A 13,367-nucleotide genomic window follows, 5' to 3' on the forward strand; every position below is an offset into this window, starting at 1 on the left:
AAACTCTGCTCAAAATTTCAATGTTTTAAGCAATTTTTCCTAACATTGGCAGAAAATTAGAATTTACTGTTGGAATCTTTTTTTACTATCACACATTAAAGACTTTCTCCATGTCTATTATGGGGTGATGACCTCAGTTTGAACAGATAAAGGTTAAATATCAAAGTGTTCACTCAACTTAATGTCATATATCAGTTTAATTATCAAACTTAACGGGGTACCATTTAGATCACTAAAATAATAATAAATATCAAACAGATACCTCAAAATATGTGCTCGAGAATTAAAATTTATTTTATGAAGTTCTAAACATTTTTTTTAAATCTTATTACAACCAAATGAAAAGTTATGAATTCATAATATTATAGATGATTTTTTGAGATTTTTAAAAATTTATCTACTAATTATTTTTATTTAAATAAAGCAAATGACTACAAAAGTAAAAATAAATAGTAGATAAATTTTAAAAAATCTTATTATATTATAGAAAATACTAGAATTCATACATTTTCATTTGGTTGTAATATGATTAAAGAAAAATATATATTCCATAAAATAAATTTTTATTCTCGAGCGCATATTTTGAGATATATGTATGATATTTATTATGACTTTAGTGATTCAAATGATACCCCGTTAACTTTGATGATTAAACTGATATATGATGTTCAGTTAAGTGATCACTTTGATATTTAATCCGAACAGATAATTATGTTAATTTCTTGGTCCCTAGTCCACAAGTTATTTTGGATAATTTTTTGGCTGCTATGCATGTATTAGAACCACATACTTGTAATCCAGATAATGTTTTCTGGTCTAATTATTTTTCCAAAATTTTGTATCTATCCATCAATTTGACAAGTTATATACAGAAACAAAATCTCTACTCAGGGACCCAACTTTTAACTCAGACATCCAGAGCCTTCTTGCCAGCTCACTAGGCTTTACTTATAATCTGCTTGTTGTGTCTAGTAAACCAAAATTTAAGAGAACAAACAGTGACCATAGAAAAGCCAAAGAGGCTATCTTGCAGGAGTAGGTCACTTCCTTTTGTACCAACTTAAAAAGCTTGATTTAATTTGCTTGCTTTTGTCTAACTTCTTCCATATGCTTCAATCTATTAACAAAAGGTGAAATAGAAAAGTCTCACCCTTTATTTTTATTGGCCAAACTTGTTATCTACTTCCTCTTGTATTTTGTGGCCAACATAAACTGGAAAAAAAACATTGCTGCTTCTCAGTAAACTGCTGGCCCACATGCTGCATGTGGTGCTCTTAGTCTTGATATTTAACCTAAAAGATAGGTTTATCTAAGATTTGCTCATGAGGTTGTAACTTGTAACTTGTCTAGCATAAGCATAAACAGCTTTGAAATTTAGGACTGTGCAAAAGGTTAAGATTATCATAGTTTTTTCCTCGGTATTAATCAATATTTGCATAAATTGGTTAGCATATAAAGCTAAGGCCTACCAGTTGGCTCCCATGAACATGACAGCAAAGTAAATTTGTCTATATGACAATATAAGTACAACACAATTTGTATTCTCCTTTACTGTTATTCTCTGTTAACTTCCTGAACTGGACTTAAAGGAAGAAGGCAGACAGATTTTGTGCAGTTGGGTTTTGAATTTACTGTTATGTCGTCGTTTTCATTCTGTATATTCGGGTTGTAACTGCTTATATCCGTAAGAAAGAAATTACATGTCAGACCCACCTTTTGTAGTTTTCATTCCAAATGGTGTCACACTGTCCACTAAATTTAGGTGGCTCTTGTAGTTTTTATCATGTAGCATGACAGTTGTGATCAAGTTTTATTTTTTCCTGTGAAGGGTCTACATACATGATAAGTAGATAACGTGGAAATGCTTGTAGTGTTATTCAATATGCATAACTATTAACAACCAGATTCTTAAGCTAGACTTTTATGATAATGCAACAATATCTGCTTCCCTGAAAGTTTCTTAACCAAGATTCCCGGGTAAACTTTTTGTGCCATAACATATTGTTTCTTACTTCTGTTATATTTGAAGGGGCCAGATGATTTGAGGATAATGGAATTCAGTAGAAATGTCCGTGACACTGTTTCAAAATTGGTTTGTTTTAGTAGATGAGTGGAGGGCTAGGAACTTGCGTTTTGACGGTACCTAGATGATACCGAGGTTAGGCTTCCTGGTTGCTGCCTCAATTGCAGCCTATGCAGTTAAGCAGGTTAATGTTAAGCGCTCTAGTTCAGCAAAACCAGTAACCAAGCCTTCAGGTAGTTTTTTCTTTATGCTTAATGCATAGTAATATTAGATGCAATCATGTTTTGTCCGAATTTAACATGCTAAAAGAAAGATTGCTTTTATTTGTGAATGCTAACCAATGAACTTATATGAGCTTTTATGTAAGTGTAATGCATCCGTTTCTTGGATATACTAACATTGCCTTGCTTTTTTTTTTTTTTATCTAAACATTTATATAGTTAATTTTAATTTTCACACTCAGAAAATGGTGAAGTATCATCATCTGAACCACCTCAGGGAGAAGCAAAAGATTCAGATCAATTTACATATCTTATTGATAGCCTTCAAGAGTTGGAGGTAAGTACTGATTCAATGATCGCAGTTTTTGTTAAATTCTAATTAGGTTTTTCTTAAGCAATATATTTATGTCAAGTGAAATTTGAAGTGCCATGTGTGTCACAGGATGAGGAGGAAGAAGAAAAGGAAGAGGTTAAATTGATTAGCGGTGAAATTAATGCAGCTCTGAATAATCCATCTGATTTTGAAGATGAGTTATTTCCGGAGTTTGAAAGTCTTTTATCAGGGGAGATAGATTTTCCACTACCAACAGAGAAGTACGACATGCTGAACAAGTTTCAGGCTGAGAAAGAGAAATTATTTGAGACAGAAATGGCCAATAATGAGAGTGAGTTGGAACGAATGCGTAACCTAGTCAAAGAGTTGGAGGAGAGGGAAGTGAAGCTTGAAGGTGAATTGCTTGAGTACTATGGTTTGAAGGAACAAGAATCAGATGTTATTGAATTACAAAGGCAGCTAAAAATCAAGACCGTGGAGATAGATATGTTAAATATTACTATTAATTCCCTTCAAGCTGAGAGAAAGAGGCTTCAAGAAGAAGTCACTTTGGGAGCTTCTTACAAGAAAGATCTTGAGGTTGCTAGGAATAAAATTAGAGAGCTTCAGAGGCAGATGCAGATGGAGGCTACCCAGACAAAGGGTCAATTATTATTGCTCAAGCAGCAAGTTACTGGTCTTCAGGTAAAGGAAGAAGAAGCTTTTAAGAAAGATACCGAGGTTGAGAAGATGCTTAAGTCTCTAAAGGCACTAGAAATGGAGGTTGCAGAGCTGAAAAGGAAGAACAGAGAACTTCAGCATGAGAAGAGGGAGTTAGCTGTTAAACTAGATGCAGCTGAAGCTAAAATTACAGCCCTCTCCAATATGACAGAGGTATAACTTTAATTGTTTCTGTTCATAATTTGTCTTCTCATGTGCTCATTGAGTTTGAGTTAAACCACATTGTCTTTTCCTTGTTTTAATAACTCCTCACTCCAATTCAGTGTGTTTCTTCCACTAATTCATATTTTAATTGATCGTGAAACATCCTCTCTACCCTACTATCCAGCATTTCCCATATATTTTCTGTTTACTTTGGTTTACTCTATTCCCAAATCAATTTGAGGTGATGCTGACTGGGGAAGGAAAGGATATCATTGTGCAATGCTGTAACTTGACTTTGTTTCAATTAAATATAATATTTGGTAATAATTTCTAAAATTAAGAAGCCACTTTTTTTATGTGTATCCAAGGATTCATTGGTATCCATCGATCATTTCAAATAATTATGACCATGCATGTAAAAAATTTAATTCTTGTGTGTTTATTGCAGAGTGATTTGGTTTCCAGTGTAAGAGAGGAGGTCAATAACTTGAGGCATACTAATGAAGATCTTTCAAAACAAGTAGAGGGACTTCAGATGAACAGGTTCAGTGAAGTTGAGGAGCTAGTATACCTACGATGGGTTAATGCATGCTTAAGATTTGAGCTCAAGAACTACCAAACACCTGCAGGGAAGATGTCAGCTCGTGATCTTAATAAAAACTTAAGCCCACGTTCACAGGAAAGAGCTAAGCATTTGATGTTAGAATATGCAGGATCAGAACGTGGCCAAGGGGATACAGATCTTGAGAGCAACTATTCTCACCCTTCGTCTCCTGGAAGTGATGATTTTGATAATACTTCTATTGATAGTTCTACAAGTAGATTCAGTTCTATCAGTAAAAAACCAAGCATAATCCAGAAACTGAAGAAATGGGGAAAGGTAAAAGATGATTCTAGTGCTCTTTCATCACCAGCAAGATCTTTTGCAGGTGGATCGCCAAGCAGGAGTATCACGAGCAGTAGACCAAGGGGGCCACTGGAATCCTTAATGCTAAGGAATGCTAGTGATAGTGTTGCCATCACTACATTTGGGATGCAAGAGCAGGATGATAGCAGCGCCCCTCAAACTCCAAGGCTCCCCCCTATTAGAACGCAGGCTTCTGCTGATTCACTAAATAATGTTGCCTCGTCATTTAGTTTAATGTCTAAATCGGTTGATGGAGCCATAGATGGGAAGTATCCAGTATACAAGGATAGACATAAGCTTGCCTTGGAGAGGGAGAAAAACATTAAGGAAAAAGCTGACCAGGCAAGAGCAGTGAAATTTGGAGATACTTCTACTTTCAAAACTCAAAGAGAAAAATCCGCATCCTTGCCTCCAAAACTTGCTCAAGTGAAGGAGAAAGTAGTTTTTACAGGTGACTCAAGTGACCTGTCTGGTGATAGCAAGACGGTTGATACTCAAGCAGTTAGCAGGATGAAATTTGCCGAGATTGAGAAGAGACCACCTAGGGTCCTTCGACCTCCTCCTAAGCCAACTGGAGGGGCTGCTGCTGTTTCAAATTCTGTACCTTCAACTGGGCTTTCAGGCGGTCCACCCCCACCCCCACCTCCACCAGGTGCTCCGCCTCCGCCACCAGTACCTGGTGGGCCACCTCGACCACCTCCTCCACCAGGGTCAAGAACAACTGGCAGTGGTGAAAAAGTTCACCGGGCTCCTGAAGTGGTAGAGTTCTACCAGAGTTTGATGAAGCGGGAAGCGAAAAAAGATACATCATCTTTAATTTCTTCTACATCTAACACGGCAAGTGCTAGGAGTAACATGATCGGGGAAATAGAAAACAGATCAACTTTCCTCTTAGCTGTAAGAAAACTCCTAATTCACCTTCTCTGTCATCTTTGACAAAGAATGAATCTTGTTTGTTACTCATAATTCTGCAATTGGTATAATCTGGGTTCAGGTGAAAGCTGATGTGGAAACTCAAGGTGATTTTGTCCAATCATTGGCTGCCGAAGTCCGCGCAGCAACCTTTACCAACATAGAAGACTTGTTGGTATTTGTAAATTGGCTAGATGAAGAACTCTCCTTTTTGGTATGATCTTAAACATCTCCTAATCTATTAAATATTTTCGTGTCAAAGAAGTTTGGGTCAAGTCTATCAGATATAGATTTTTACAAAGCACTAGGGCATAATTGAGTTGTCAAGAAATTGTTGTTGACGAGAATTCTATCTTTTACTTGACTCTTTCTGGCAGTTCTGTCAAGTTTAAGCTAAAATCTATTTGATGGATACATACTTGTGCCTTGCCTAAATTATCTTTTATCACATGCTTTAAATATTCTTGTATAGTTGTATTAATATAAAAAAAAAATCTTGTTCTTTTGACAAGGTTGATGAGCGAGCAGTTCTGAAGCACTTTGATTGGCCGGAAGGAAAAGCAGATGTATTTAGAGAGGCGTCTTTTGAGTATCAGGACCTCATGAAATTAGAGAAGCAAGTCACTTCTTTTGTTGATGATCCCAATGTCCCTTGTGAAGCTGCTTTGAAGAAAATGTACAAGTTGCTTGAAAAGTATGTCATCCTTGTCTATACATATTCAGCCTGTACATAAGGTATTATTAGTCGATTTGGATCTCTAATATGTGTATTTTTACAATTTTCAGAGTAGAGCAGAGTGTTTATGCATTATTGCGTACACGGGATATGGCTGTTTCACGTTATAAAGAATTTGGAATTCCTGTTAACTGGTTACAAGATTCAGGAGTTGTTGGCAAGGTATGCTTTTAAAAGTCTATGAATTGCATTGTACTGACTCCCACTGTGTTACTGCATCAAATTCTAGCCTCTTGCTTCTTTAGATATATAGTTTTGAAAAGGTTAATGTGCAACAATTGGCTCTCTCTACCAGCATGTTTTACTTTCTTAGTTGCAGATCTGCCAATCTAATAGTTTCTGGCAGCTATGTAATGACTTGCATCAAGAGCTATAACCCAATATCATTCTATAAGACTACGTTAAATTCAGCATGAATTTATGCATCCAATAAGACACTTCTAAGAGGCGGACAAGTAGTTAATAGTATCAAAAAGAAAATGTTAAAACCTGACTTGAAATCAATAATATATATTATGCAGACTGTAATTAATGTAAGAGTATACCATGATCATAATCTTTTTTCCTTCCAGATCAAGCTCTCTTCTGTCCAATTGGCACGAAAATATATGAAGCGTGTTGCATTAGAACTTGATGCATTAGATGGGCCTGATAAGGAACCAAACAGAGAATTTTTGGTTCTGCAAGGGGTCCGATTTGCTTTCCGTGTGCATCAGGTAATCTATATTCAACTAGTCCACTTGTATCTACAATTTGAAATCACTGTTTCAGCAATTTTTGCAATAATTGCACAAAAAGAGATTTGCATATCACATGCATACATGTCCATAGAGCCATATATGTGAACTTTATCATTAGTTCTTATTCAGTCAGTGATCTAAAATTTTATTGGAACTTCCAGTTCGCAGGAGGCTTTGATGCAGAGAGCATGAAGGCATTTGAAGAACTGAGAAACCGAATGCAAACACAAGCAAGTGAATCTAAGGATCAAGAAGCGTAGATAGTGTATTTTCGCCATACTTTTTACTTGTACATGTCATTACCTTCAAATATTTTAGCAGTATGTGGGATGACCGTATGAGATGGTCAAAAGAGAGAATACGAAATCTAAGAATAATAAGGAAATCATATACATCAATTAATTAGACGAGTTACTTTTTCTAGTGCAGAATTTAAGAGTAATGTACTTATGGAAAGCCTATATTCTTTTGTATATCTCCAGCCAATGAGCAAGTATATTTGGTTTTATGTAAAGACCTTGCTTAGTTATAACTTAGTTTATGTATACATCATTGCTTATTGTACTATATATAACATGAAATATTTGTTGGCAAATCCTTCCATTTCCATCAGGACATTCTGGTTTGAAGCTGTAGTCCCTATTCCAACTCAAATTGCCACAGAAAGATCAGTGGATCGTAGTAACGATGGTATTCAGCTTTTACTAGGGGTTTGAATATCGTGTTTGTAAATGTCATATCGTTCCATTTTCCAATAGTAATGAACCCGGATAAGTCATTCAGGCCATCAGTTATTTGAGTTATCATTATATTTTGGAATTTGTCTAAGAACTGAGTCAGTAACACAGAAATCAAATCGACTTCTTGGTGGTACCATACTTTGTCAGTACTTGTCAGACAGTGTGGTGATCTATACCAGATGAGGAAAGATTGAGACGTGTGCAGGGAATTTGGGATTAGGAAAATGGTTAGATATGAAAGGCAAATGAAATCCAAAGGGGCTCCACTAATTAAGACCTAGCATATTATCAAGTTAAACTCCAACACCAACCGAGAGAGGGACAAGTTAAACCTCATTATACTAAGGAATCACTTGTTTGTCTGAGTAGATTGAACAGCTTTCATCTGATGCCTGAAACAGGACACTTAACTGAAAAATAATTGTTGTGGAATAAAAAACCTGAATACTTTAGTATTTAATATTAGGATCGGTGAGCTTCGAGCTTTAATGGTTGCTCTTGCGTTCGGGACTATCGATCCTTGGAAGATGCCTACGTATCTCTGTGTTGTAGAGAATCAAGCCAAAAACGTAGTTCTAGGTTGAGGGGTAGAGCCCTTTATATAAAGGTGAGTCTAGGGTTAGACTTCTGTTGGGAGACTTGATGGACAAGTCTCCAACTTAGATGGTGATTAGGAGTTCTATTGAGGAAGGAGTTCCAGAACCTTCTGCGTAGCACTTTGAGTCTGTTTAGAACACACGTCTCTGCTCTTCCAGCCGTATTGGGCCTAGTCCGTGAACAGCTTGTGTTCGTGGACCTTGACGACCTCAGCTAGTGGGCCTTGTCTGCATGGGCCGTCTTGAGTCTACTATGAGTCCGGACCAGACATGCACGTACTGGACTTTTAGACAAGAAACCCAAGTGTAATTAATGCGATATTTAATGTGTCTTTATGATGTATTTTCTATCCATATCATTTGCCCCCAACTTCCGTGAATACTGTTCGAGTTTTCGTGGAAGTTATAATGGTCTATTCGCGACTCGGGGTACTTTTGGCCCTTCTCGGGTATCGACCCTTCATGGGTACCGCCCCTTCATGGGTATCGGCCCTTCATGGGTACCGACCCTTCATGGGTATCGGCCCTTAATGGGTATCGCCGCGTTATCATAAAGTGTGGAGCGACCTACACGTTTACAACGACTTATTAGTATGAGTATACACACTTAAGGCAACCATATATGCTATTTGGATGGTGTTTAACACTAAACGGTCTTAATCGGGACTATAAAACGAGCGTTTCTCACCCCTTAACCTTCGTCAAGGTTAATTATAGGGTGAAAGCTGTTAAATAGCCCTAATCGGGGCTAATCTCCATGTACAAGTTGCTAATTAGGCTTACAAGAGCCTAATTTTAAATATAATGCACTAATTGGCCTTAATTGAGGCTAATTTGCCCTAATCGGGGCTAATGAAGACTAATCAGTATGCATAAGACACTAATTATCCCTAATTCACATTAATTATAAGAGTGAATGGGTTAAATGGCCCTAATCGGGGCTAATTTCCATGCACAAATCACTAATTCCCCTAATTCGGGTTAATTACGCTTAACATACACTAATTAACCCTAATCCATACTTAATTTCACTAATCGGCCCTAATCTGGGCTTAATCTTAAAATCCTGAAAATTTAAAAAAATTTAAAATTTTTTCTGATTTTTTCCAATTTTTTTTCGAATTTTTTCAATTTTTTTTTATCGTAGGTAACCCACAGCCGCTACCTTCGGGTGCGCACTGGGTAAACCCTACGGGCTCACGCAATAGCCTGCAAACCACGTGAACCAAGGTAAACCGCATTTAAGCGACAGGCTCTGACTCAGGAGGCATAATCATAAATTCTCCTCCTGTGAGATTCGAACCTGTGACCAAGAAGATAGTTTTCCTCTTTTTAACCAGCTGAGCCAACCCTTACGGGCTTTCAAAATTTTCGAAGGGGGGTCATCGGGGTCGAGAAGAACCTCCTGCAGTAGGAGGCTCTACTCGGCCCCTTGCTTCAAAATGCAGCCTGCTCAGCCACTTGGAGGAGGACCTCCTGGTCGGCCACCTCCTAGTCGGCCTAGAGGTGGTTGGCCAGGGGTCCCTGCCCCTAATTTTTTTTGAGCTTCTCACTAAGAGTTCAAGGTTTCTACATACCTTTTTATGTCCTTGTTGCTCTTGGTTGTCCATGGAATTAATTTCATGGTTGCCTTTGAGTTCCTCAGGGCTCTGCTATAGCTGTTTCAGCGAACGTTCTATACTCATCCTGGTGGGCGTTCTGTACTCGTTCTTGCTGAACGCTCCATGTTCTACTGAACTTTCCCTTATAGGAAGTCTTGTACTCTGTTGAATTTGTCTAAACTTCTCTTGTAGGATGTTATGCACTTCAACCAACTCGTTCTCGTAGACGTTCTAGTCTTCATGAAACTTGGTTCTGCTGGGAGTTATCCTTTTCAAGAAATCTCTAAAGGACCTCTCAAGGAGGCCTCCGGAGCAACCTTTGAAGGCATTAAGGCTCTCCTACAAGAGCTTTTAGTGAGTAAAAAGACCTTAATTTGTTGGCTGGTAGGCCAAAGCCACTACGGAGGTAAGTTGTGACCGTCATGGCTCTGCTACGGAGGCTCCAGGTAGGCCAAAAGGCCTCAACATGTTGGCTGGTCGGCCGGAGCTTCCCCGCACGTAAGTTGTGGTCGTCATGGCTATGATACGGAGGCTCCTGATAGGCCAAAAGGCCTTCATTTGTTGGCTGGTCGGCCGAAGCTTCCCTGCACGTAAGCTGTGGCCATCATGGCTCTGATACAGAGGCTCTTGGTAGGCCAAAAGGTCTCCATTTGTTGCCTGGTCGGCCGGAGCTTCCCCGTATGGAAGTTGTGGCCGTCATGGCTCTGATACGGAGGCTCCTGGTAGGCCAAAATGCCTCCATTTGTTACCTGGTCGGCCGGAGCTTCCCCACATGGAAGTTGTGGCCATCATGGCTCTGATACAGAGGCTCCTGGTAGGCCAAAAGGCCTCCATTTGTTTCCTGGTCGGCCGGAGCTTCCCCGCATGGAAGTTGTGGTCGTCATAGCTCTGATACGGAGGCTCCTGGTAGGTCAAAAGGCCTCCATTTGTTGCCTGGTCGGCCAGATCTTCCCCGCATGAAAGTTGTGGCCGTCATGGCTCTGATACAGAGGCTCCTGGTAGGCCAAAAGGCCTCCATTTGTTGCCTGGTCGGCCGGAGCTTCCTCGCATGAAAGTCCAACTATCATATTCTGCTTCGTTTTTCGTAGTCGGGAAGTCCAACTTCAAAGCATATTCAATCATAAACTCATCAGGGCTTTGCAAGACTAGGCCTGCACCACTAGATTTTGTTTTGGATGCTCCATCAAAATGGAGAACCCAATACTCTTTCAAGGTTATTTCTTTATCCTTCTCCTTCTCTCCTCCTTCTGGGGTTACTATCTCTTGCCCCCAGACTTCTTGGTCGTTAATGGTGCATTCGACCATGAAGTCTCCTAAGGCCTGAGCCGTGATGGCCGTTCGAGGCTTGTATTTGATATCAAATTCTCCTAACTCAAGCGCCCACTTGATGAGCCTTCCACTGGCCTCCGGGCTATGAAGAATGTTCCTCAAAGGTTGGTCCGTCAGGATTTCGATCTTGTGAGCCTGAAAGTATGGTCTCAACTTCCTCGAGGCTGTAATGAGAGCAAGCGCGAACTTCTCCGTGATGGAGTAATTCAACTCTACTCCATGGAGCACCTTGCTTACATAGTATACAGGCTTCTGGAGCTTCTGCTCTTCCTTCACGAGGACTGCACTCACGGCTTGTTCAGATACTGCGAGGTACAAATAAAGAGTGTCCTCCGGACTTGGTTTAGCCAACAACGGGGCTTCAGTCATGTACTTCTTCATCTGTTCAAAGGCCTCTTGGCTCTCAGTTGTCCATTCAAAGTCCTTCACCTTCTTAAGGTTTTTGAAAAAGGGCAGGCATTTATCTCCAGACTTGGAGATGAACCTCCCTAGAGCTGCAATTCTTCCTGTCAGCTTCTGAACGTCCTTGATGGAGCGTGGTGGCTCCATGTCTAGGATGGCTTTGATGTTGTCGGGGTTGGCCTCTATCCCCCTCTTAGAGACCATGTGACCCAAAATTTTTCCAGATCCAACGCCAAAAGCACACTTGGCTGGGTTTAACATCATCTTGTGGTGCCTCAGCACTTCAAACGCCTCTCTAAGGTGACTAACATGATCGGCCTTGCTTAGGCTTTTGACTAACATGTCATCAACATAGACCTCCATGGTCTTCCCAATTAGATGGGCAAATATCTTATTTACCAGTCTTTGGTAAGTAGCTCTTGCATTCTTAAGTCCAAAAGCCATAACAAGATAACAGAATACACCAAAGTCAATTATGAAAGATACCTTGAGGGTGTCATCTTTATGCATTCTAATCTGATTGTAACCACTGAAGCCATCCATAAAGCTTAGCATCCTGTGTCCAGCAGTGATATGTATCAAGGTATCAATTCTTGGTAGGAGTAGCAGTCCTTGGGATAAGCATCATTCAAGTCAGTGAAGTCAATGCACATCCTCCACTTTCCATTGGCCTTCTTAACCATTAAAGGGTTGGCCAACCATTCAGGGAATTACACTTTCTCAATAAATCCAGCTTCTAAAAGATTCTCGACCTCCTGCTTAATGGCTTCCAACCTATCAGGGGCATAAGTTCTTTTCTTTTGCTTTATAGCCTTCCGAGTTGGATCAACGTTCAATCTATGAGTTATAAGGTTTGTGTCAATCCTAGGTATATCAGCTGCTGTCCAAGCAAATACATCATTATTTTCTTGGAGGAAAGTTGTCATTCGGCCCTTCAAGGGCTTGTCCAGAGATGCCCCAATGTATGTGACCTTCTCCGGGTCTAAGGGATCTAAGGGAATTGGGACCAAGTCCTTGGCTGGCTTTCCTTGTAGTTCATCATTCTCTCGGACATCCATGTCTTCTATGGGGAGGACCTGCCCCCCGGTTCCATCGGGCCTAAGTGCTGCAACATAGCAACTGTGGTCCATTTTCTGATCTCCTCTCACTTCTCCGATACCATTCCTAGTTGGGAACTTCAGTACCATGTGATAGGTTGAGGGCACAGCCTTAAAAGTGTGGATCCCTGTTCTACCCATGATAACATTGTAGGTAGAGGCTGCCTTGACAACCTGAAAGTTCAACATCTACGTGGCCTCCCTGGGCTCTTCTCTGATAGTTATGAGAAGTTGTATCGCTCCTTCAACTTTGCATTCCACATGGTTAAACCGGTAGATGGGTGCGTCAGATGGAATTAGTTGAGAATCATAGTAGCCCATCCTTATGAATGTGTCATGGAACCAAATGTCCATGGAAGCTCTATTGTCCACTAGGATCCTCATAACTGGACAATTTCCAATTATCAGAATGATAACAAGAGGATCATCCTGAGGAAATTTCAAACCTTCAAGGTCCGGGTCACCAAATTCAAGCGTCATCTCTGACTTAGAACGCTTAGATGGCTCTCTAACTATGCTCATTACTTCTCTTGCATAAGCTTTTTGGGAGTTCCTTGTAGTACCAGCTGATGTAGGTCCTCCTGAGATCATATTGATTACTGGCCCTCGGGGCTGTGGGTTGCGATCTCTGTCGTTACCCTTCCGATCGTCATCTCTTCGATCATTATCTCTCTTTTGGCCTCCGGCCTCTTCACCCTTGGTGAAACGTCCAAACTTTCCCCTTCGGATCAGATACTCAATCTCATCCTTGAGTTGCTTACAATCGTCGGTATTATGACCGACATCTTTGTGAAACCTGCAGTACCGACTCTTGTCTCTTTTCTCGGGGTCTCCCCTTAGTGGCTCCGGCCATTTGAAGTCCTTA

General features: G+C 40.0%; 1 protein-coding gene across 2 annotated transcripts; it reads left to right on the top strand.

The window, feature by feature from the left end:
- Positions 1-1,789: 1,789 nt before the first annotated feature.
- On the top strand, positions 1,790-7,304 carry LOC141725027 (protein CHUP1, chloroplastic). 2 transcript variants are annotated; one of them, XM_074527390.1, is made up of 10 exons: positions 1,790-1,977; positions 2,104-2,256; positions 2,487-2,581; positions 2,687-3,451; positions 3,891-5,246; positions 5,344-5,475; positions 5,774-5,955; positions 6,048-6,159; positions 6,570-6,713; positions 6,899-7,304. In XM_074527390.1, the coding sequence occupies exons 2-10, from the start codon at positions 2,148-2,150 to the stop codon at positions 6,995-6,997; spliced, it is 2,994 nt and encodes a 997-aa protein (XP_074383491.1). In that variant the 5' UTR covers positions 1,790-1,977; positions 2,104-2,147; the 3' UTR covers positions 6,998-7,304. The 2 variants fall into 2 exon arrangements, with proteins under 2 accessions (XP_074383491.1, XP_074383490.1); XM_074527389.1 differs by having other exon boundaries at positions 1,791-2,256.
- Positions 7,305-13,367: the final 6,063 nt, after the last annotated feature.

The sequence above is a fragment of the Apium graveolens genome, chromosome 5 (assembly GCF_009905375.1).
Source record: "Apium graveolens cultivar Ventura chromosome 5, ASM990537v1, whole genome shotgun sequence".
Lineage (NCBI taxonomy): Eukaryota > Viridiplantae > Streptophyta > Magnoliopsida > Apiales > Apiaceae > Apium > Apium graveolens.

Excerpts from the sequence above, each read along its gene's own strand:
- LOC141725027 (XM_074527390.1), top strand. The coding sequence starts at position 2,148 with ATGATACCGAGGTTAGGCTTCCTGGTTGCTGCCTCAATTGCAGCCTAT. Across the intron at positions 5,956-6,047 it reads ATGTACAAGTTGCTTGAAAA|AGTAGAGCAGAGTGTTTATG; the intron begins GTATGTCATCCT and ends TACAATTTTCAG. Across the intron at positions 6,160-6,569 it reads ATTCAGGAGTTGTTGGCAAG|ATCAAGCTCTCTTCTGTCCA; the intron begins GTATGCTTTTAA and ends TTTTCCTTCCAG.